Consider the following 23,202-nt stretch of genomic DNA (forward strand, 5'->3'; position numbering starts at 1 on the left):
AATGTTTGTAATTTACTGAAAGTTTAGGAATGTGTGGATAATTATAGAAAGCACTAGAAACTTTAAAATAATGGGGGAACTCTTAAAGATTTATGTATTCATATTTTAGTGGATTTGTGGGGAACCTTTTAAAATGAATCCAATATCTATACAGAAAAAAATTCTGCCTAGCATCATAATGATGTCTCTTAATAGATAATGCTTATGCGGTCAGGGAGTTAAATGTTTACGATAGGTCCAAAAACACTTTTGCTACGTATTCAAACAGTACGATAATTTAAAATTCGGTTACTTGATTTCGATGATAATGTTTCTTTTTCCTTATTGAATGGAAAGTTTGATCCACGTAAATGATGCAACAGGATGCAATTACGCTTTAAATCCTGTAAACCAGAGTCGATATATCAATCAAAGAAAAAGATAACCCAGCTTGTGCAAGGAACATATTGATAAAGTAAATACGACCCAAACGACCGATCAATATTTTCTATTACTAATAGTGAATACAGCTAAACCAGCTGTTGCCAAATACGTCCTATACCTTCTGATTTGCTGATAACTAACACGAATACTAAAATGATGAAATTAAAGACGATTTAGTTACTTTAACATTTCAATTTCTTCAGATTTAGGAATATAATGGCCGTGATTCCTGTATTGGAATAAAAAAATGATGTTTTTCTGTGAAAGTTTTCCCCCACTAACATAGACCATATCGTTATCAAGGTAAGTTTAGTAAATTTGTAAAGCAATACACATTTGGTGACATGTAATGGAAAAATATTGATTATCATCTTTAAAATCATTTATATTAATTATTAACAGCGAATCGAACCCTTGGACGTTCAGTACAGATTTTTTTATATAAAGAACAAGTATTTGTTATGTGTGCTTATTATAAAAGATACCATTACGTGATTCCTGTTTGAAATATTAACCGTCAGCAAGACTGACGCCTTGGTTAATACTTTTTTGCATATACGTTTACACTTCGGAATATTCTTAATGGCGTGACGCATTTTAAGAGAAGAAAATAAAGTAAACAACTAATGCGTAAGGTGTGGTAAACAAAACAAAATCTGTATTATAATATTATTTGGAGCTGTATATACACGTTTGGACTTGTGTTGTACGCTTTTTATACAGAAAACTAATTTATCAATTTGGTATGGCTCCATCTGATATGACATGACATTACTTGAAAGAGTAATCAACGGAAGAGTAAGGAATCTCTGATTTTACTACAAATTATAAGCATAACTATAAAAGCAAATCCAAAATGTCAAACAAATACATCTAAATATCTTAAAGAGGTAAACCTAGGGTAAGGGACATAACTCTTAAAAATCGTTGGAACGTTTGTATTCAGCATTTTATATCATCTTATGTAAGTATCTAATTAACTTGGATTCATTTTATTCTGATTCAAACGAAAGCTTGAGAGGCGTTGGTGAAATTGAGTATGATGCAAACATATCACTGATTTCGTGAGTTATGTCCCTTACCCTAGTTCTACCTCCTTAATACTTTACTCAAAAGAACTGTTATAAGATTATGCCATCAAAAAAGAAATAACCCTGATAAATTATATTTAAATATCTTAATATCAAAACCATCACTAGTATTCACGCTTGACTTTAAACAAGTAGAATACAACTGAAAAACAATATTGCATGTCATCAAACGGACAAGTCTTCGTCTAGTACTTACGGTATATCCGAACTATAAGATTAACATCAACCATAAAATAAACTAACCGCCTGGGCCAACAGTAGGAATTTAATCAAAAATGCGTCTCACCGCGAAATGGAAAATAAGAAAACCAGAATGGTTATGATGAAAAAATGTAATGATAAATTTATACCAAATAAAAAAAATCTCAATGAATGAATTGAATTTAGAATCAACAGAACTATTTAACGAAAGTAACTAAAATAATAAAAGAGTAACAAAGGGCAAACAAGTACATAGAGTCAGGTAAATACAAAAGGTCCAGTGATGGATTTTACAAAACATCTTTAGTGTAAAGAAAGTTGCAAGTTAAGACGTCACATCATTTTGATCTATTATGATCTAACATAACTTAACACTAATTTTAAACTTTTATTTATTGTGGAAAGGACTGCGAAATTATACATCCAATGTTACAATATGCAAAATTACTACAAAAAAGTACTTCTCTTTATAAACTGAACCAAACCATATAGTTCAGCAAGAATTCTCATGGACTTAAAAACTCAAACCTGATTTTCGGACAAGACAGAATACGAAAGAGTCCGAAGATATGAAACTCGATAATGTGTACAATCAAGTATGGCAAGTATATTGAAATGTCATGTGAAATTACCTGTTAAAAGTAATCACCCTAGATTATGACCTGCAAATTAACCTTCTTACATGCAAAATACAAATTCTTCAATAAAGAAAATTAACAAAATCAGAAAAAAAACAATTTCAAATAGATACAATTACGAACACACTAATAACATATACAAAGAGAGAGAACTCTAATTGATTAAGGCAACTAAATGCATGCACTTTACTTTAGTTGTTAATTTGCTTTTGTTACTTTGTATGTATGATTTTAGTTACTTTATGTTCTTTGTTGTGTATGTCTGTTTTTCATGTCTGGTCTTTGTCCCTGGATTACATTCTTTTGATTGCCGTTTAACCTTGGTTTCCTTGATTGCTCTTTTACTAGCTACAACGAAGAAGAATAAACATATATAAAAAAGAAAAGAAAGAAAAACAAAACAAGTCGATTAAATTATGTACTGCTACTGCATAAGCACTTAAAAAGATTTAACCAATACGATAGCTTTTCGTTATATTAATACCTCACAATGTCGTGTATTGTCTAAGTAATTTTGTCAAAAAAAAAAAATATTGTTATTGTGCTTCCACGCTGACTGATAAAAAGGTTGAAACAAAGTAAAGAAAACGAGTATACCAATGAACGAGAGAAGGCTTACAGACAAATGATTAAAACATAACCCCAACATAACCAATAACGAAGCATGAACCAGCATCTGCAATGCCTCGTCTTGATTTGTTCGTTTATTTGTGTTTGAAAATTATTTTTTTACAGGAATAACTGTCGAGGCTGCAATTATTAAATAGATATACTATAGTACTGGAATCTGTGCATGGTACAGTCTTGACATTTTTATATCTTTCAGGAAGAGACGAAAAATGAAATTTACAATTATTTTACTGTATGTATACTATATGAGCATGGTAGTAAGATGTGATCACTGTAGAGGGAAAACTCATTATGACCCACCGCGTGAGGACCGTATGTTTTCTGTAAAAGATAATCCATATTCCGTATTTCTCACATCCGATCACGAGGTATCTCGTGAAGCGTGTATTTTTAAATGCTGTAATACCGGTAAGTATTATTATGTTTAATGCATTGCCAGAATAGAAGTAGTAGTATTTAAAATTTTATCTTATGAGTTCTCAAAGTGTTCCATGAAGTTTCAAATAATATCTTCTCTAGAAAATATCGGTTTCAGATTAACACAAGTCTCACTATATGACTATATATGAATTTCACAAACGAATACATGTTCAAAATTTGTTTTTGTTTTTGTTTTTTTTTATTTATTTATTTTGAATTTATACGCAATGCTTGACTAATAAAAATATCTTACTAACCAATGTAAAGTTATCAATTAAAAGAATGTTACCGTTCAATATTCATAAAATAGTTTAAACCTGGATAAAGCAAGATGAACCACGATTTGATAAACAAGTAGTTAATATTGTCATGCGAAACATTTTCGTGAGTTCTTTTTTTTCTGCCTTAACGTAGTGTTCGCTTTTGTGTACTTTTATAAACGTAATTAAATTTATTTATGTAGGAAGTGTTTACTGTAAACGTACACAATTTTGCAGTAAACTTTTTTCGCTGTTTTCGCCGTGGACAAAGAACTGCGAAAAATAGTATCCGCGATATCAATTGTAATCACTGTATAACGCCAATCTTTCTTTAAAACCGCAATATGTTCACTCGATAGAATCCGCGAAAATTAGCAATTACGAAAGTTAAAACGTTTACAGTGTTTTATATGTTACTATTTCGGTTTTGTTTTGTTTTTCTCTTACTATTTTTGTCATAAGTTTTTGATATTGTTAATACTTTTGTTAATATTAAAATGTTGTACCGATGCATACTTCTATCCAAAACATTTTATTTTTGTTGTTGTTTGTTTTTGTTTTGTTTTGTTTTGTTTTTGTTTTGTGTTTTTAATTTTTTTTTTTATTTTGTTTTGTTTTGTTTTGTTTTTTTTTTGTCAAAATGACTTGATTAGTTGTTGATAGTATCCCCAAACCTAGATGATAATCGGTTTGAAAAAAGGACGTTTCACCGTTGTACTTAATAGTCTTCATCTTACCTTATTACATTTACTTGATTGACCATATTCCGCAAATCAACTACCTAAACGAAAAGAACTGACAAGGCATTGTAAATCAGAAAGTATCGCTTTAAATTTTCAATTTTTACACAAAAGAAACTGCTCTATGATTTAACACCGCAAACTAGAAAATAAACTTTCAACAAATAACATTTGAAATATGAACGTTTTTTTTATGTTTTTCAGATAAATGTAATATCCTATCTTTCAACCAAACACTTGTGCCACCAATAATAGACAATTGTTTCCTCTATTTCTGCCCATCTATAGATTCTTATGAATACAAGTATGCTTTTAATATACAGACTTTCATTATACGTGAGGAAAATTCAACAACAAAAGAAACTTTAAATCCGGAAGTTGATGCTACTGATGCTCCATCGGAAAACAAAGAGGTTATATCGGAGAAAATAGTGGATGTCATCAATGACACAGACGTCGATATGAATGTTTTGGATAGAATTCCAATTGATACTGCAAGCACGTTGCTTTCGTCGGCAACATTGAGTACTATTCCGAGTCAATCGACAACAACAGATACACTGCCATCAACCGATTTATCAACAACCAATGAAATACTTAGCTCAAATTCTACTTTTGTATCAAACCCATTATCGACGACGACGACAAAAACATCCAAAGGATCGTCGTCACTCTCGTCACCACTCTCGTCACCTTCATCACAACGAACTACTACCATACATAAGTCATTAACATCGCCAGTAGATTTAACCAATTCCTCCTCTACGCAAGCAAAGTCATCAACTATTCATTCTGAATCTGAAAACAAATCATCAACGACACTATTCGAACCTATCAGTTCAACCGGCAACGAACAAAATAATACAACAATTACAACAAAGACGTCAACCTTTCCAAAGCCAACAGTAACAACGAATAATGAAAATAAATCTATAACAGAGCAAAGTTTTGTAAATGAAACAAATCCGATATCAAAGTCTGTAGAGAACACTACACAACTGGTTGTTCCGAACATTACAATGTTACAAATTACACCTCCGTTGGATAGCTCTCAAAATTCAACAGTAAAAGAAACGAAGACATCATCAGATTTGCAGAAAAATACTAATTTGCCTGTGACTTTACATTCATCTGAAGGGGTAACCACATCTACTGAAGTGGAAATAGTCAATTCAACCAGCTCTTCACATGTCTTAATACCAGCAACAAGCACCACTTCGAAAGTAAATCTTACGAGTCCTACTATAGATTATATAACGACAAAACCCCAAACAACAACAGCGGAACAGAAAGGGAAGACACAAAACAATTCCAGTACTACGGAAATAAGTTATCTCCCCGTTAAAACAGGTAAGTTCACACAACACTAGTTGGTAATATTTTTGGTGGCTTAAGATCCTTGAATTTGGTGGCGTAGTTCCTAAATTTCAGCTGTTATGTTCCGTTTGATTGCTTCGTTTGTTTCTGTGTATTTAAAAGAGTTTAAACTATATTCCTCATCTTTTTATCCCTTTATTTTGTTACTTTGGGTTGGAAACAAGTTATTGCTAAGGTCGATTCACTTATTCATTTTATTAGTTCACTGTTGCAACTGAAATGTTTGGAGTGCCATGTATTTTATAGATATTTTTTTTAAAAATATAAATCTAATAATTTCAACAGTTATGGTGTTATACCAGGTCAGTGAATTGTGAATATCATTTTCTTTTCAGAAAATGAAGATTCCAATGCACCTCTGATCTCGCTTCCTAATTATACCATACCCACAGATTTGTTTTTCAATGACTCTGATTTTAAAGAGGACACAGTTCTTGTTACATCGTCGTCAAAAATAGCAAACAAGATCAATCAAAACCATCCGAATGAGTCTTTTATTGTTGCTGCACAACAAAATAGGAGTATCCATACTAAAACGGAGCTTGATGCACTTAAACCAGTTAGAAAAGAAATGTTTTACGATGATAAAATTAGAGTTGAAAACAATACTATTTATTTCGGTAATTTTTTGTAGGTACCCCAATGTAGTTTAGCATTATCCAAACTTTGGAGATATTAGGAACTCCGGCTTATTCACGTTATACTTTTTTTCTTTCATTTTACTCTTATTTAATGCATGTACTCCGTATTTTATTTCGCTTTTATATTAGGTACTGCTTATCCTACTGGTGCACCTAGTTCATGGTCCAAGTTTTTAGTGGAGTCCGATCACGAGTTGCTGTGTTTGTCTGTTTACCATGTCTGGTCCCTGATTACATTTATTTGTTTCTGTTAGAATGTTAGTGCCCTTTGTTACTCTTTTCTAACTTTTGTGGATTTTCTTTGTGTAACAACCATAACACCCACATAGGTCATTGTGCATGTTTTAATGAAATGTTTGGTGGGAGCTCGAAACATATAGTTTATCTGGCTACTATAGTATACGGAACCACCCAAAACGGCAAATAAGGGTTAAATGTCGGGAATCATCTGTGGTTCAATTATCCTCTGATTTCTAAAATGATGTTATGACTAAATAATATCAAAACTAAATTGTCTTTATTTTTTCACTTTACAAAATAACAATCATAATATATATCATTTTTTTTTGGTCAATATCTAAGTATTGTATGGGATTTAGTGACTGTCGTCTGATTCAGGTCATAGTTCAATTAGAACATTGGGCCATATTATTGCATAATTCAGTTCTTTGCCCTTACGGACCTGATCATGGTGAACTTTGTAAATTTTCCTAAAATCGATTCATTTGAGTTAATACTAAATTTTTAATTCATTATGAAAGTAGTTCGAAATATACAATATTATTTTAGACAATATTTTTTTAGTTAATAGAATTACAGAGGCTTATCTAGCTTTACCTTATTAATTCGAAGCTCGCTGCTTAGAAGCTAACAATAATATAAAGTATGCGGAAGAAATGATTTTCTACAATTTATAAATCCAATTTCCAGGAAAAATAAAAAAAATTATAACCGAATCATTTATACCGCATTCCGAAACAAGTAGTACTAGGTTCCAACTCGACACATATCAATTCTTTTTTTATTTATCAAGTTTCATTAACTAGAAATAACATCAGCAGGATACAAGTCTGTATCATGAAATTATAGACATTTGATTGTTAAGTGAAACATATTAAATGACAGTTGAAAGACAAATACCAGCCAATACCAAAACATACAAAATGAAATAAGAAAGACCAAGACTAGCCAATGCCAAATATTGATACTTGGTAAATAAGTACACTTTTTTCGTACACAGCAAAAAAAATTGCTTTTCAATGAAGTTTTATTGTAGTATTTTTGGGCAGAATTAAACATTTTCCGAGAGAGCAAGATTTCATATACTACTGTATTTACGTTGTAGGTGACAAGAATATAACATTTGCTGATACTCATCAACTGAAAGAAGAACGCGAGGAATCCAATGTGCTTTCGGCCGCCCTAATTGCAGCTCTGTCGTTCGGAATTTTATTTTTCTTTGCTGTCTTAGTTCTAATTGGCAAAAGATGTTTTGACAGCTGGCAGAGAAGGCATTATTCTAGAATTGACTATCTTGTTAATGGGATGTATAATTAAAATTCAAAAATTAGATGGACGACTTGAAATATTCTCGTTTTGAAAGATAATTGATATGCATTTTCATTTAGAGGTTTTTTCAGGTTGGTGCCCGGTTTTTACTCACTATGAAAACCTTTAAACTGCAGAAATCACTTCTCTCTATCTAGTTATAAAAATCATTTGGGTGTGTCAGTATTTAAGAAGTAAATACAGAAATGATGCACAGATGCGTATTTAGTTGTACCAGCGTATAATGTTTTATGGTCAGCTGCAGCTTATCCTGTGGTGTTAGGGTTTCCTCGTCGCTCATTGAAAATTTATGGTTGGTTTTGAGCTGACATGTTTTCATCCCTGTGTGCTTGTTGTCTCATTAACATATTCACTATACCCATTTTCATCCTTCAAGGACAAGAAATTGACTTATTGACCTATACTATAAATTGAAATCTATAATGCAGTCATACACATTTGTTTCTCGTTTTCGTGAATTTAAATAATAAACCTGCCTAATTTATAGAGGCCATCTTTAAGCTTAGAGTAAATGGTGCAACATTCTTTGATTTTACCGCTTCTATGGTTAAAACTAATATCATTATTTTGTAACAAGGATATTTTTTATAAAAAAAATGACAAACATTTTTTATCATTATTATCATTCAGCGTATGTGACATTTTTTTTTTCAAAAGCCTGTCTCTCAGGCAACGGTGTCTCAATGCGAAATCAAAAAAGAAGCTTTGTCATACCTTAACAAATTAGAAATATAAACATTACATGCTGGAACATTGCACATGAAAGGGTCCTTAAAAGTTTGAAAATATTAAATTGTTCATCGTATATATTTATGCTGATATGCCTACTGTCACCTTCTTGTCTTTCACAATATTTCGAGGAAACTCCGAATCATACAAATAAGAATCATCTCGTTTTCGGAAATGGACACAATTAGTGTCCATTCCAACGCCAATAATTTGTCCCTTCAAAAGTGACAAATATAATGGCAAAGCGAAACATTAACATACTGATTACCTCTTTCTCAGTATAGAAGATTTTGTCGTTTTGTTCAATGTTGGTGAAATATATGGAATTGAAACTTAAAATGACAAATTTGTAAGAATTGCCATCGCTGTTGTATGGGGTTTATTTCATTAAGATGTTTTTTTTATCAATTAATCGTGGGGTAGAGTAATATATAATGTTAAAAGGTCAAATGTTTAAATTGCGTTCAACTTCAGCGCAAAAAAAAATATAAAAAAAAAATTCGAACGGTAATACTAAATATTAACCGTTATATTAGTTATAACGACTAGACAAGGAAAATAGACTTCTCTTGGTTATAACCAGATAACGAGAACAAAATGACAGAGACTCAATGAAGGCTCTTATTAAATAATGTAAATATCTGTAAACAGGAAATAAGCATTAACAAAGTGGATAGCCATACTAAAACGCCGCTGCGAAGTAATTTATTCCACATATGGAAAAACAACTATATTGATGCCCCTTAAAAATTTCTCAACAGAACGTCGTTGTGCAGATTGATTTCGGGCACAAATACGTGTACTCATGAGACAAAAAAGACCGAAAAACTTGATGGGAAAACCATACATGATTACAGTAAAATGAAATATCCTGGGAGAATTTAAATTCGTTTTAATTCTCGTGTTCACCCGCATGAAATTACATCCACACAAAAAAGGACATGAAATAAGAAAAATAAAACGCACATGCAACCCGGGCTGAACTAAAAACCGGGATCAGGTGCGCCGGTTAGACCTTTGGGGTAAACTCCCGCTGTTTTTTGAGAAACATTCTCTGAGTCGCATTAAATATCACGTCTATGAAAGAGGTAAGAAAACCACGACATGGTAAGCAAATGAATACATCTAACGATCCACGATTTATTGTAGCAACGTGACAACATGACCCTGTTAAAGAGGCCTAATTGTAAGAAAACTGGCACGGAGTGAAAGTCCTTTTGGAACATATGAGATGTGATATGACAACTCCATAGGAAAGTACTGAAGGGATGTTGCCACAGATGGACGGAAATGTGACGGTAGAAGAATTTATCGTGTTTGTCGTATAATTTACTTACGGATATTTTCCATCGATCTCTAAAAATCAAACTGTAAGACCGACTTTTATAATGTTTGTAGTCTCTTTTATTTCAAGTTCTTTGGGCGAATATGATATGTATAAATCCCCTGATACGATTGAAGATAAAACTTCATTTCAATAGCTGAAACTAAAATCAAAGGAATCAGGCTAATCGGTGTTCCTTCTTTTGAATAAGATCTGCTTTAAAGTCATCCCCATAAAAGCGAAGCAATATGTCAGCAAGAATAAAGACGCAAAAGGCCAACTGTCTGTTGGAAAACACGTCCATCACACTGGACAAATATATTGTCGATGACAAAAATCCAACGTTTTGACAACATCTTCCTCGGTATCTGAAGATAATTTGAAATTGGTTTTTTATTTCATGTTTTTTGTGAGGATTTCTGCCAAATAAAACATAGTTATATCTAGGTGTTTCATTTTTCTTAGAGTAACACTAATGCATAATGTTTTTGATATTGAAGTTAATAACAAAATAGGCGAGAACCTAAGTTATCTAAAAGTGATCTGTAGATGATAGTGCTATGCATCTTTGCTTGTATTAAGTATTGGCAGCGTAAGTGTAAGTCTCTGGAAGAATCGGACGAAATTGACAAAAGCATGTCAAAACTCCATCGATCTGCGAAATAATGTCACCCAATGATGCTTTCTTTATTTGACCATTGTTGGATCTCTGCAACGCTGAATTTGCTCAGAAATTTTTCAACAGAATGTTAGAAAAAAAGAGTTTTTTTTACAGAGTTATTAGCCCTTAAACTGTGCATTTTAATGAAATTAAAACTCAGTTGATCAAAATGATATGGAAAATCTGGTATTTTTTCCTTGATTCTGATGGTCAAATTCAATTTTCAAAATGGTGTGTTTTACATACCATGTTTCACCTAATACCTGATTCCTAGTCACTCACACTTACGTACTTATTTATCTGAACACATATACATTTTTGGTATATATGTTTTACACAGGTTGCAAAAGAAATTAAACTTGACATACTTGCAGTATAATCAATTAATTCAAAATAACAGATGTAACCTAGCGTAGAGGTAGTAATACATAACTGATAGTTGAAATACTTAACAGCAGAGTAACTTGATAGAAGAAACTATCAATATCGGAGCTAATTTGTACTTTTTTTTAACTGAAAAGTAATTACTTCAAAATGTGTCTTTTGTAGACAATTTGTGAGCCCATAAAATACTAATTCACGGATGAATTAATGGCAGTTCACAACCTGGTTAATAGGTATTGCTGCCAACAATTGTATAAATTTGTCTTCTAATTCTATTTACATATGAAGTAACAGTAAAAAGAGTCTTTAATAAGTTAATATATTTTGCTTATAGATTTCATCATGTGATTTGTTTTTTTTATTTATGTTGTCTGTCAGTTTTGTTTTTATTTTGTACATTGTTGCAGACACATACAATCTGAAATTATATTCAAGACAATTTTGTTATATAAGGATAACAGCATAATTACCGAACACTAAGGGTCAGTTTCAGAGCATACATGTTTTAAAATATAAACATCGATAGTTATATTTCTGTTAAAAATCAAAATATCAAAGATTATGGAAATTAATTCTATTAATTTTATTAAACAAGACAGTCTTATCAGTTAATCATAGAACAGAAAACAAGGCCAAAGACTCATTAAATTCATATATATCATTTGTTCAAAATATCATTTTATGCTTGAATAAAGTTTTCTACTCCTCAATAGAATGAAAGAGTAGTTTATTTTGTTTATTTTATATATGATGTTTTTATTTATTTATTTGTTTGTTTTTTATTCTGTTTCCTTGTGTCTTTTTTGTTGCTGTGTGTGTATTTAACGTAAGAAACATTTTTGTAACATCGTTATTTCGTAATTTATTTCTGGAATTAGGACAAATCGAAATATACCAAAATATTTGAATGTCATAATTTCATTAACATTAACTAACAACATCTAGAATTATAATAATAATATAATGTTACGATTTATTTCGATCTATTTGCCAATGTAAAATCCAGACATATATGAGTAAGTATTTCCATGGGCATACGAAATTCCATTTTTTTTGTTCCTTACGTTGACACAATCGCCTTTTTTCATCCACAAAACTACAACAGCAGATTCTGATGAGCCATGTTGAGAAAGGCCGTATAGGCTCAAAATAATTCTATTGTTCTGATACAACCTTACATTGAGATCTTTGCCATCATCAGACATAACTGATACCGAAAACTGATACAGTCCAGAGTACCTTGCGGTGAACGTTCCTGTGCTCTTTCGATATCCATTTCCTCTGTTTAATATGACTTGGTCAAACTTTATTACAGCACCAATTCCATTGAGTCTACTCCTTTCGGTCTTGAGAACCACCGTGAAAGCCTGATAGATAGGGATTGATAATCCGCAGGGGGCTAGACCAAGAAATAGAACAATACAAAATCAAAAATTGAACTAAAACCGATCTTTAAGGGGGAATACATATATAATAAGGTTTTCCGATACATGATTAGTTTCTTAAGATAACCAGTTTATATCTAGGAGAGAAAATGTCACGGCAGGGGACGGAAATATTCCGAATACCTTCAATTACATTTTTATTCACAATTAGATGTATCATTAATTTAAAGGTCTATTTTAAGCGTTACATTTTTAGAGTGGTCAGTTATGCGTATGCAACAGTACAAATACATAAGGTTAGAAGTCAAGGTCATAAGCGATGCGATAGTAGGAAACGCGATAGTATACCAATCATTTGAAACCTAGTTTTCTGTGTTGCCTTTCAGTTGCTCGTGCTTGGAGTCAGTGAGTTACTCCTCTAATCCAGAGTTAAAACAGTTAAAATGTATAGATTGTCTTGTCGGATTCTTACAAGCCTTCAGCAGGATAATCCATTGTCATTTCGCCACGTTTAGAGCTCGTACAGTTGAATTCTCTTTATGCAGATGCAAACTTGGACACAATATGTAGGAAGTTGAGGAAGGTTATTACTGTATGACCTGTGAAAAATGCTATTTATGGTTTCACACATTTAATCGTATACACATTTTAACGAGACTGTTTATGAAGGTTACCTAATATGCACAAGTTTGTAAAAAAGGTACCTAATTTCGATATTACTTCAGGGTTTAGCATCTGCAGTTTCAAACAGACTTAAGGAATTCTTAGTTAGGTGTTAATTTTAATTATTGTTTTACGGTTTCTTTTATTTCTATATTTTGTTTATTTTTTCGAACACGACCGTGACCTTGAACGAGATACTGTCCAGAAGAAATGGCAATACTGCGACTGCAAAAAAAAACGTATAGCAGAGAAAACTAAAAAAAAGAGTGAACTCAGTTGTTAATGACTATCAAACATATCGAGCGTCAACCGATCTATATAGACAAAAACAGTGTGTTGAATTGAAATAAAAACGATGTCGGTACGAATCGGAAAAAAAAACGCTCGGCGACTCTCGCGTTTTACACCGATTATAAGCCTCATCCGTATATTGTTTTTATTTCAAGTCAACATACAGTTATTTTCTTTTAAACTGCAATACTAATCATTTATAAATCAAATTTAATTTTTATACGACGTGTTAATTACATGCCTTCCCCACTAGTGACCCGATGGTGACGCTACTAGTAGGTAGTTCATGCAAGGGTAGGAAAGTAGGCGGATCCAGAGTATTATATACTGTCACTGGCCGCATATCATCAATAAATATACTGTCAATGCATTTTGGTTGCTCAAACAGAACGGTTGCATTATTAAAACGTTTTTAGTCTGAATTAATGCCCATTTTTTCTTCATTGAGTCAAATGAAAACCCAAACTTCACCAGATATTACAAGTATTGTCCAAGCGCACCTAGAAGCTTAGCTTTTACCAAAAACGTCTTTTGTTTAAAATGTAAAATAGGCTATGAACACACCTTATCAGACGAAGTAAATAATTGTGGTGGCTTATGAAAATTGTATTTGCTATAACTGTTAATGAAACGAACTTTCATAGAGAGGATTGAATGATCTTGTTGATTAAAGTGTTGCTAAACTGTCGGGAATTTGGTGGTGTTAATTCCCGAACGATGACCGCACATTCTTTAATTTAATCGTTCTTGCGTTTCTCCGACATATACTAAACCACATAAGTTGCATTCTAATCCATATTTTAAGTTTGTTGATTTGCAACTTAAGTCATCGTGACTTCTTGTATGGAGGGTTTTGTTTGTAAGTTTTGTTTGGAAATCGCGATCTTGCGAACATTATACAGTTTGGTGACCATTCTTTGTCGACCAATGACGATTATCTAGGTAATAGTGTCTAGTTTTGACAAATTATATCAAGGAAACGAAAAACGATTTAAAGACTGCAATCAATCAAACGGTAAGGTGTCTTTTATACCGTTGAAGCTCATTGAAAGATAAGCCACGATTTCCACGTGCAAATGCTCTACTTATTTCCATACCCCTTATTGATGTAGCGTTAAACATGCTGACCTTTAAAAGTCAATGGTGGTCAGCGGCCACTATGAAAACCTAAATTTAAATTATCGAAGATTTATATTTTAAAAATTATCATGTGTTCGAAGTTTTGAGTTAATTATTATTTGGAAAAAATTATGGATGTTGCGTTTCTCTTTCAGAAACATATTTATTCATCTTTTATTTTTTAAAAGAAAATGCTAATGAATAAGTATTAAATATGTTCATAAATACAAATGTTGTTTTATAAACATTTGTTAATTTAATGTATATATTTTGTATTGTTATATTTAAGTTTTAATTGATCATAGGATTTAACAAGTTATAATGAAATGTTTTACATACCTAAAGAATGTGTGGACTGTGTTGACAATCCAACTATAAGGAAGACTGCTGAAACCGCTAGACTGAACTGCATTCTGACCAAAGTAAAAGTATGTACCTTAGCCTCCCAAACATCCAAAACGGTGTCCTTTTATACAAAGTGTGGGTCCTTTCAATCAATTGTAAACATGACTATATCATAACATATGTTCCATATTTTGATATTATATAATCAAATTAATCAACATAATATGATCAAAACAATTAACACTCAAATAAAACTTCACTCATTTTAAATTATTGAAATTAAAATATTTATACCAGGTTTAGTTTTCACGATTTTTTAATTCGCCATATAAACCATTGTTTATCATATTTCGATCCGTTCCGTTTTAAATTCAACACATTTGAGTAAACATGAGTTCCTGTGTTTATTTTTGTTTTTAATTTTTGGACCAGCTGCAGCCTACACTGTGGTGTGAGGGTTTCCCTCGTCGTTCATTGAAGATCGTGGGTGGCCTTGAGCTGACATTTTCATCACAGTTGGGCTGTTGTCTCTATGACATGTTCACCATATCCATTCTCCTTATATGAAATGTTCCTGCATTTGTTTAAAAACAATAAGTGTTTATCATTCTTTTCTGTGTATAAAATTATATTTTATTTCATTTCATAGGTAAAAAATTGACACGTTCCAACTAAATGAGTTTTGCATACCCTTAAAAGGGTAAAGTTAAATAATTTGCCTGTTTTGCAAAGTATCAGTGCTGCGTAGCAAACAAAGCAAGGCAATTTTCATTTGTTTTATTCGTTTGAACAATGGGTGTTTGTTTGTTGTCGCAGACCAAAACTAATATTTTCATCTTACATAATATAAATATTCAATTACAACGTTATGTTACATTTTAAAGAAACGTATGTTTTTACTAATTTTGGCAAAGACGTCAATTTGTTGTTTTTTTTTATTTCATTGACATATTGTTTCGTGTATTTACAATATGATTATACCTTCTTATTTACATTACTTTAGTTTCTATAACACGGTTAATAACGTACTAATGTGTATAACAAAGAAGAAAGTGGAAACAAATTGACAAAAACCCAACCAGACTGTGTGCAAAGCTAAATGCAGTCTAGGAACATTCAATTAAAAAAACCCTCACTTGGTGGTATATTTTCGACTTGTTCCTGCAACATATATTTCGGTTCAGCGAATTGGGCTTTACAGTATACCTTAGATATTTTAGAAAAATCAAAATCACATGTAATATCTACTGGTTGCAAAAGAACCAGTTTAGTTGTTAAATGGGCCCTTAAGCGATCATTACAACTAGCGAATGTAGAAATCAAATTCATGACAAAAAAATAGTGATATATAAAAATGATTTCTAAAGAGATATGTGTCCGACGTAAAAATAGCTTTAGGGATTATAACCAACCAAGAATAGTAAACGCAATACCACGGGCAGTGGCTGACACTACATCTCCAGACAGTGAACAAAAAAAAAACCAATAACTTAAAATTCTCTACAACATGCTTATATTTTACCTTATCAAATGCTTCCACGTTCAGATGACATTATTCTTTGAACCAGAATCCCTTAAATCTGTGGCTTCACACCTTGAATTGCGCATGATAAAACCTCTCGATTCTGGAATTGGCATCCTATTTCGATATTCTGGGGGCTGGATACTTCTTGTATGCATTTTGTGTTTATCTCGATCTTCCTATAAATTTTATTCGTATACGGTGCTCTTTGAAATACGTGTACACCATATTATTTATAAAAGATATAAAGGTATTTTATTATTTTTAATAAGTACTAATAAAAAATTAGTTTCATATCCATAAGAAAACGTAACTTTTTATTTAGGGAAGGAACACGATGCGTATAAAACTACTTTGTATTTTTGCTTATGCAAAATACATATTTCACTAAATAATTCAAGTCTGTGGCACAAAAACATAAAACCAGGATATGTGCAGAAAAAGTGATCATATTTGTTTAATGAAAACATATAATCTGTTTTTATCTGAAATATGAACGTAGCCTAGTGAATTAGAAACGCACAAACAACTTTTTCTCCCCTTCTACGTATTGTTAAGCCACCAAATAAAAACAAATAAATATAAAAAAAAGTCGTCTTAGCAGACATATATTGACAAAAAGAAAAATGACAAAAACTAGCATATGAATTTAATATATGAATATTGCACAGCAAACGACCTTGAATCGCACCTTTTCCTATGTTATAACACTATAACACAATCATTGATGCTTGTTCATTGTGATGTTAAAATAAAATAACTTTATATATTCACAGTTGATATAGTCATATTTCAGAAACAGTTAATATGTGGCTTTTCATAGAAACCGTGTTCTTAGGAGATAAAATTTATATAGAAAACACTCTAGAAAATCAAAACTATGGGAAATAACTCAGTAAATGACACTAAAATTCAATAGAAACTGTTGGATTTTAGAAGTGAATTATCTCCTATGAGCAGACAGATTGGGATGAATGATTATAAATTGCATTATATAGACTTATAAAGAAACTTCATGAATTCTGCCGTATTTTATACAAATGTATCTAGGCAAATATTTGCAAAAAATATATATGATGTAGTTCAACACATGTTTAAGCTGCATTGAAATTACCAATTATTTTCATATCATTCGAACATATAAATAGCATATCATATCAATACTTGTATGTAACAAGGTATAATGTTGTAAAAGGTTACCTTGTATTATGAATTTCTAAGCATTCCTTCATACAGTTAATGGAACAAAAATGATATGACGACTCCGACACTGACTGAGCTTTTTGTTATAGTACAGCGTTAAATGAATAAATAGTATGCAACTTTGTGTATATACTAATGGATAGTTTCTTTTCAGATTTTCATACATTACATAATTACAAAACGAAATAACGAAATAAGTCAATGATATCAGATAAAAAAAATTAACAACGTACGTCATGTAAATGTTATTATTTATTCAGAAAGGATTTTCTGTACCAAAAAAGCCGTACATTTTGTTTGGGATAGATTTTTCCTCTTTCCGTAACAGATTTTTGAACAACATACCACAAACTTAAAAACTGTGTCAGGCGACTGTCCATGATTGTTTGATCGCCTGAATATAGCTGCAATATTGCTGCTCGGCCGTTAAACCACAACAATCAGTCAATCAATTATGATTATTTGTAGAGTCAGTATATTTTGTTGGAGGGTTCTCAAGGCGTAAACCAAATCCCCATAACAAACCTACTGGCTGGCTAAATAATCAAAAGATTGAAAATGAATGCACAGAAAACAATAATACAGAACAAAGCAGCTGCAATATAACTGCGTATGTATTAAAAGGAACTAAAAATGGATTCTGCCTTTGAACTTTACGGTCTGCAACAGCTGAATGAATGCTTAGCCCATTTCTACATGGATGTTAGCAAAACTGACGGAGAGCTTCACAAAACTTCATCGATAGTCTAAGATATTTATTAAACAGATATTTAATAGCACAGCCTTACAACACAATGTTTGACATTGCGAGGGATACAAGTTTCGCAAACTCGTGAAAATATATTAACTTATGATGGCGGCTAGAGCTTAATATGATGGGATTATTTGATGTCGAACATTACCTCACTATCAATGAAGTTGACAGAAGAAAATTGTATTCATCTTTATTTTTGTCTCCAAACAACACGTTTGGGTTGCATAAATAAAGTACAAGTTGATATCCACTTTTATTTCAGTGGGAGAGGAAAAACGAAAACATGCAACAAATACACAAAACACGTTTTATGGTTCAAAGAAATCCCAAATTCGGACTTTAGTATATTGTAAAAACAATAAACAAACTGAAAATAAATCATCACGTAGACGATAAAAAGAAAACATCTGCTTGAAGCCCGAAAACGCTGGGTCTGAATTTTTTTCAGTATTATCGTATGACAAGTATATGAGTAAACTAATTGTTAAATGTGACAGACTATGACAAGGACCGAAGAATAATCCGTACCATTTGCTAAAGCATTGACTGCTCCTATCATTTTACCTATATAATATAGAGAAACACAAGAATCTACCATTGTAGCTCTATCCCGTAGTGATTTATATACGTCAGCTAAAAAGTACAGGTCTAATCCGTTACTGTTTACTGGCACTTTAATATATTGCATTTAAGTCATGTTGAACATTGCAAAACTAAAACAAAACTCGGGGATTTAATGCGTGTTTACGAGGTGTGGACATTGATAATTTACGGAAACACCTATGTTTGTTAAACAAAATCAACAAATGTTTAACAATTGATCCGTAACCATTGTTTATAAAAGAGACTGACCTAAATTGTTTCATTAGTTTGTTTAAGAAACATTATATTCCCATTTTCGTTAAGGTTTGTTACTTTGTCTCTAATTTTACCAACAATATAATAGCTATTCAAAAATAAGGAGGATCTTGATCGATATTTATCTTTATTGAATTAAAAGCAATGACCGACCGTTTGCTATTTCAATTTTAAAAATCCAGGTCTGCCTTTATCAACGGCCATGACCCCTCAATATCTGTTTGCAGTGTATTGCGCGAGGAATTTCTGTCTGGCCTTTGAATGTATTGTTTCATTTTTTTTTCTTTCAGTTTACTTTTAGGTGGCAGGAGTATATAGGGGCAACTAATTTGCTGTACCTGAGTACAATACTGTTGTGAGCCCAACTGCAGACTGTCCTGTGGTGTGAGGGTTTCCTTGTCATTCATTGAATACCCATGGATGGCCTTGAGCTGACATTTTTCGTCCTGATGGGGTTGCTGTCTCTTCGACATATTTACCATATCCATTCTCAATGTATTTATCAAACAGTTTATCAAATAGTTTGTGTATACACCATGACTTCCCAATAAATGTTCGTATTTGTTTTAAGGATGTATTAGGTGGTTTGTTGGTAAAACGAAGGTGGAAAAACGAAATGCAGAGGACCTTTACTCTACCAGAGCACCTGGTGTCATGCTCCCAGTTTTTAGAGTCCGAGTTGCTCATTTGCTTTTGTTACTTTGTATGTATGATTTAAGTTACTTTATGTTCTTGGTTGTTTATGTCTGTTTTCCATGTCTGGTCTTTGTCCCTGGATTACATTCTTTTGATTACCGCTATAACCTTGGTTCCCTTGATTACTCTTTAAGAAAGTATGTATGAGTATATAATCATATATAAACGGACAGCCGCGTATAAAACATGATAAGTTTATTAACAATTATGATTATTTATATGAATTACAGAAAGCCTATATGTAACTTAAAGGAATAGAGTTGGTCTCTCCTAGATTATATATAACCATTACCTAATGAAATACCTTAATTGACTGGACAATTGATAGGGATATATAAACTTTCTATCAGACAATCCATTCACCTTTTTAGATGATCGACTTTATTTCTTGTGCTAACTTTTGGTTATTTTCGTTTCTTTTAAGTTTTTTTTTCAGGTGTTTTACATGCTTTCCTCTCTTTATATAAGATGTAATGCATCAAGCTTGAAGAATTGTAATATAGTAAATGGTTACAAAAAAGCCTACACCATAGAAAATCAAGTTACCTTTCGTTATCATGAACTCGTTGGACTTGACTTTATATGAGCAAGTCGGCGGGTGTTTCTAGAGAAACAGAGGACGCTTACCATACCGGTGCACTTGTTCCATGCTCCCAGTTTTTAGTGGAGCCAGAGTTGCTCATTTGCTTTTGTTACTTTGTATGTATGACTTTTTTACTTTATGTTCTTTGTTGTGTATGTCTGTTTTCCATGTCTTATTGTATTATTTTGTCTACCCAGTTTTTAATGGAGTCCGAGTTGCTCATTTACTTTTGTTACTTTGTATGTATGATTTTAGTTACTTTATGTTCTTTATTGTGTATGTCTGTTTTCCATGTCTGGTCTGTCTTTGTCCCTGGATTACATTCTTTTGATTACCGCTATAACCTTGGTTCCCTTGATTACTCTTTCATACTAAATCAAATTGAATATATCAGCTTAAAAGAGTTACATATATAAATGGCTTTTGAAATTTCTATATTGCTTCATATTACTTTAAAAAGGATAAATAGCCCCGTGCAGGTCCGGATGTTGCAGCGCTAAGCTTATCGTAGAAGGCGACCTAATAGCGCTCAGGTCCCCTGGCCGGGGCTTGTGGGCTTTGCAAATATAGCAACCAGGTTGTGTGTCCGAGGTGGTGGAATGGGGAACCCCTGGCATGCTACATGCTGGGGTCGTCAGTCCATAAACGGCAAACCTGTCCTCAAACCATAGTGGTGCACCTTGTTGAAAAAAAAATGCCACGTTCTTTGCTGGAATACAGTTGCTTGGGCGTTAATCAATCAATCAAAAAAGGACAAATAAGAGTAACAATAGAATTTTTGAACACTAATTCGATTCATAATCAAGTCAAGTCCAAAATAAATGTGACAAAATAGATATTACATCACCGGAGTTGCTGGTGCCTCAATGGTCCTGACTTGGTGTAGGCATTCCAAACGATATATTTGGTTGAAACTAGGTTTTATAGCGCGTCAAACCTCCCTCTTCTTTATTGCGTGAATATACTGGTTGCGACTAAAAAGCATTTGTATGCTATAGTGTCATAGTCGATAAATCAGTGGTCATAACAATACAAAGTATGACGTACAAAAAAGCAAAAGCAATTATCAAAATAGCTTAAACGTCAAAAGAAGCAAATAAGTCCAAACGTTATCACAAGAAAAAAATTCTTACACTTAAAGAGTTAATCACCAGGTGAATAAACTGTTTTCTAGAAAATTTGAATCTCCCTGTCAATCGTCCTGTCAACGACCTAAGATATTTCATCAGTTAATGGTCATATAATCAAAGGAAGACCAACTCTATCACCTGAAGTTAGACTCGCTGTAATTTGTCCTCAAACGAGAGACCTTATCTAAGTATAGATATATGATATCGATTTTAAATGTCTGTTTTACTTTAAGCAATCATGCAATTCAGTACTATATTACAACATGCAACAGTACATATGTCAGTAATGGAAGAGTAATCAAGGGAACCAAGATTCTCCCGGAAATCAAAATAATGTAAGCCAGATACAAAGACCAGATGGGGAAAACAGACATACATAACAAAGAACATAACAGAAGATAGTTCATATAAGAGAAGCAAATATAGTTACGTGGCTTCTACTATGGATTATCCAGTTCTGCGTTTAAAATTTTTTTTATCAATTACGTATCTCCATAACATTTTCTGTGTTGAATAACTGCAGTAGTAGAAAGGCATTCAAGATGAAAGGGATGTTCGTCCCTCTGTTCGTATTTTTATTGTTTATATCCTCTATATAAATCTATTCAACTACTATGTTTGGCATATGGTGGTTAGTAATCTAAAATAGTTGTCAGGGAAACTTATAATTCAGGTGGTTAGATTATATAGAATCTACATTATGACTGTGTTAAGAGAAAATGCTTTTTTATATTACTTATTCTACAAGGAGTACTTCCATTCTGACTACTTCTTGTATAGAATAATTTTTATTAAGATTTTAGGCCCTGGTGCCACAAAACCTAAAATTACTTAAGTTTGAGAAAGTTTCTAAACTGTTTATGATGTCATTTAATCCAAAGCCAAAGACTGATTGAATTTACCATGGATGTTAAGAATATTCTCAAAAGCATTTGTTATTTTTTGTGGAGCTGGGCCCAGATATCCTTCTCTTGATAAAATACATCGCATTACTAGTTAGTTAAATGTGTTTATATTCGTTAAAAATGTTTAGTAAAATTACTTTACATGATTATTGTAAATGTGTCTAGAGGGATATGCAATTGTTGTCTAGAAATGAGATAAATGAATGTGTGTTTACGTTTTGTAATTCCAGATACAAAGTTCATGTTGTACGATTACGTGCCTATTGTTTAGTTCAGCCCTGCTGTGTGACTTCCTGTTTTTCGTTTTGTATTACCTGTTTTGTTTTTTTTTCTTTTTTATTTGTCTTCGGACTAACCATTGCTTGCACATTAGGTATTCAGACGTCTTTTTTTTTTCAAATATAAATTTTTGTTTGGCATATGTGATAGGCATTGTCATTTTATATTCGTTTAATGTCTTTTTCTGAACATTTCGGAAGAATAATGTAAGCAAAGAGGATGGTTTTATGTAGTACTTACTCTTGTATTGACCTTTTGTCTTTTGTATTGTTTATTTCTTGAAAAAAATTTTAATTTCAAATGTGTGTACCAAATAAATTATGATATATTTCCCTACATGTACAGAACATTGTAGAAAGGTTTGTATTAAAATAATTTCCA

General features: G+C 32.1%; 1 protein-coding gene across 2 annotated transcripts; it reads left to right on the forward strand.

Annotated features, from left to right (window-relative positions):
- The first annotated feature begins 492 nt into the window (after window positions 1-492).
- On the forward strand, window positions 493-7,993 carry LOC148614536 (uncharacterized). 2 transcript variants are annotated; one of them, XM_088588685.1, is made up of 5 exons: window positions 493-726; window positions 3,180-3,391; window positions 4,608-5,753; window positions 6,116-6,400; window positions 7,767-7,993. In XM_088588685.1, the coding sequence occupies exons 2-5, from the start codon at window positions 3,193-3,195 to the stop codon at window positions 7,976-7,978; spliced, it is 1,842 nt and encodes a 613-aa protein (XP_088444811.1). In that variant the 5' UTR covers window positions 493-726; window positions 3,180-3,192; the 3' UTR covers window positions 7,979-7,993. The 2 variants fall into 2 exon arrangements, with proteins under 2 accessions (XP_088444811.1, XP_088444812.1); XM_088588686.1 differs by lacking the exon at window positions 6,116-6,400 and having other exon boundaries at window positions 497-726.
- Window positions 7,994-23,202: the final 15,209 nt, after the last annotated feature.

This window comes from Perna viridis, chromosome 6 (assembly GCF_037379345.1).
Source record: "Perna viridis isolate PV_CMFRI_1.1 ecotype Kerala chromosome 6, ASM3737934v1, whole genome shotgun sequence".
NCBI lineage: Eukaryota > Metazoa > Mollusca > Bivalvia > Mytilida > Mytilidae > Perna > Perna viridis.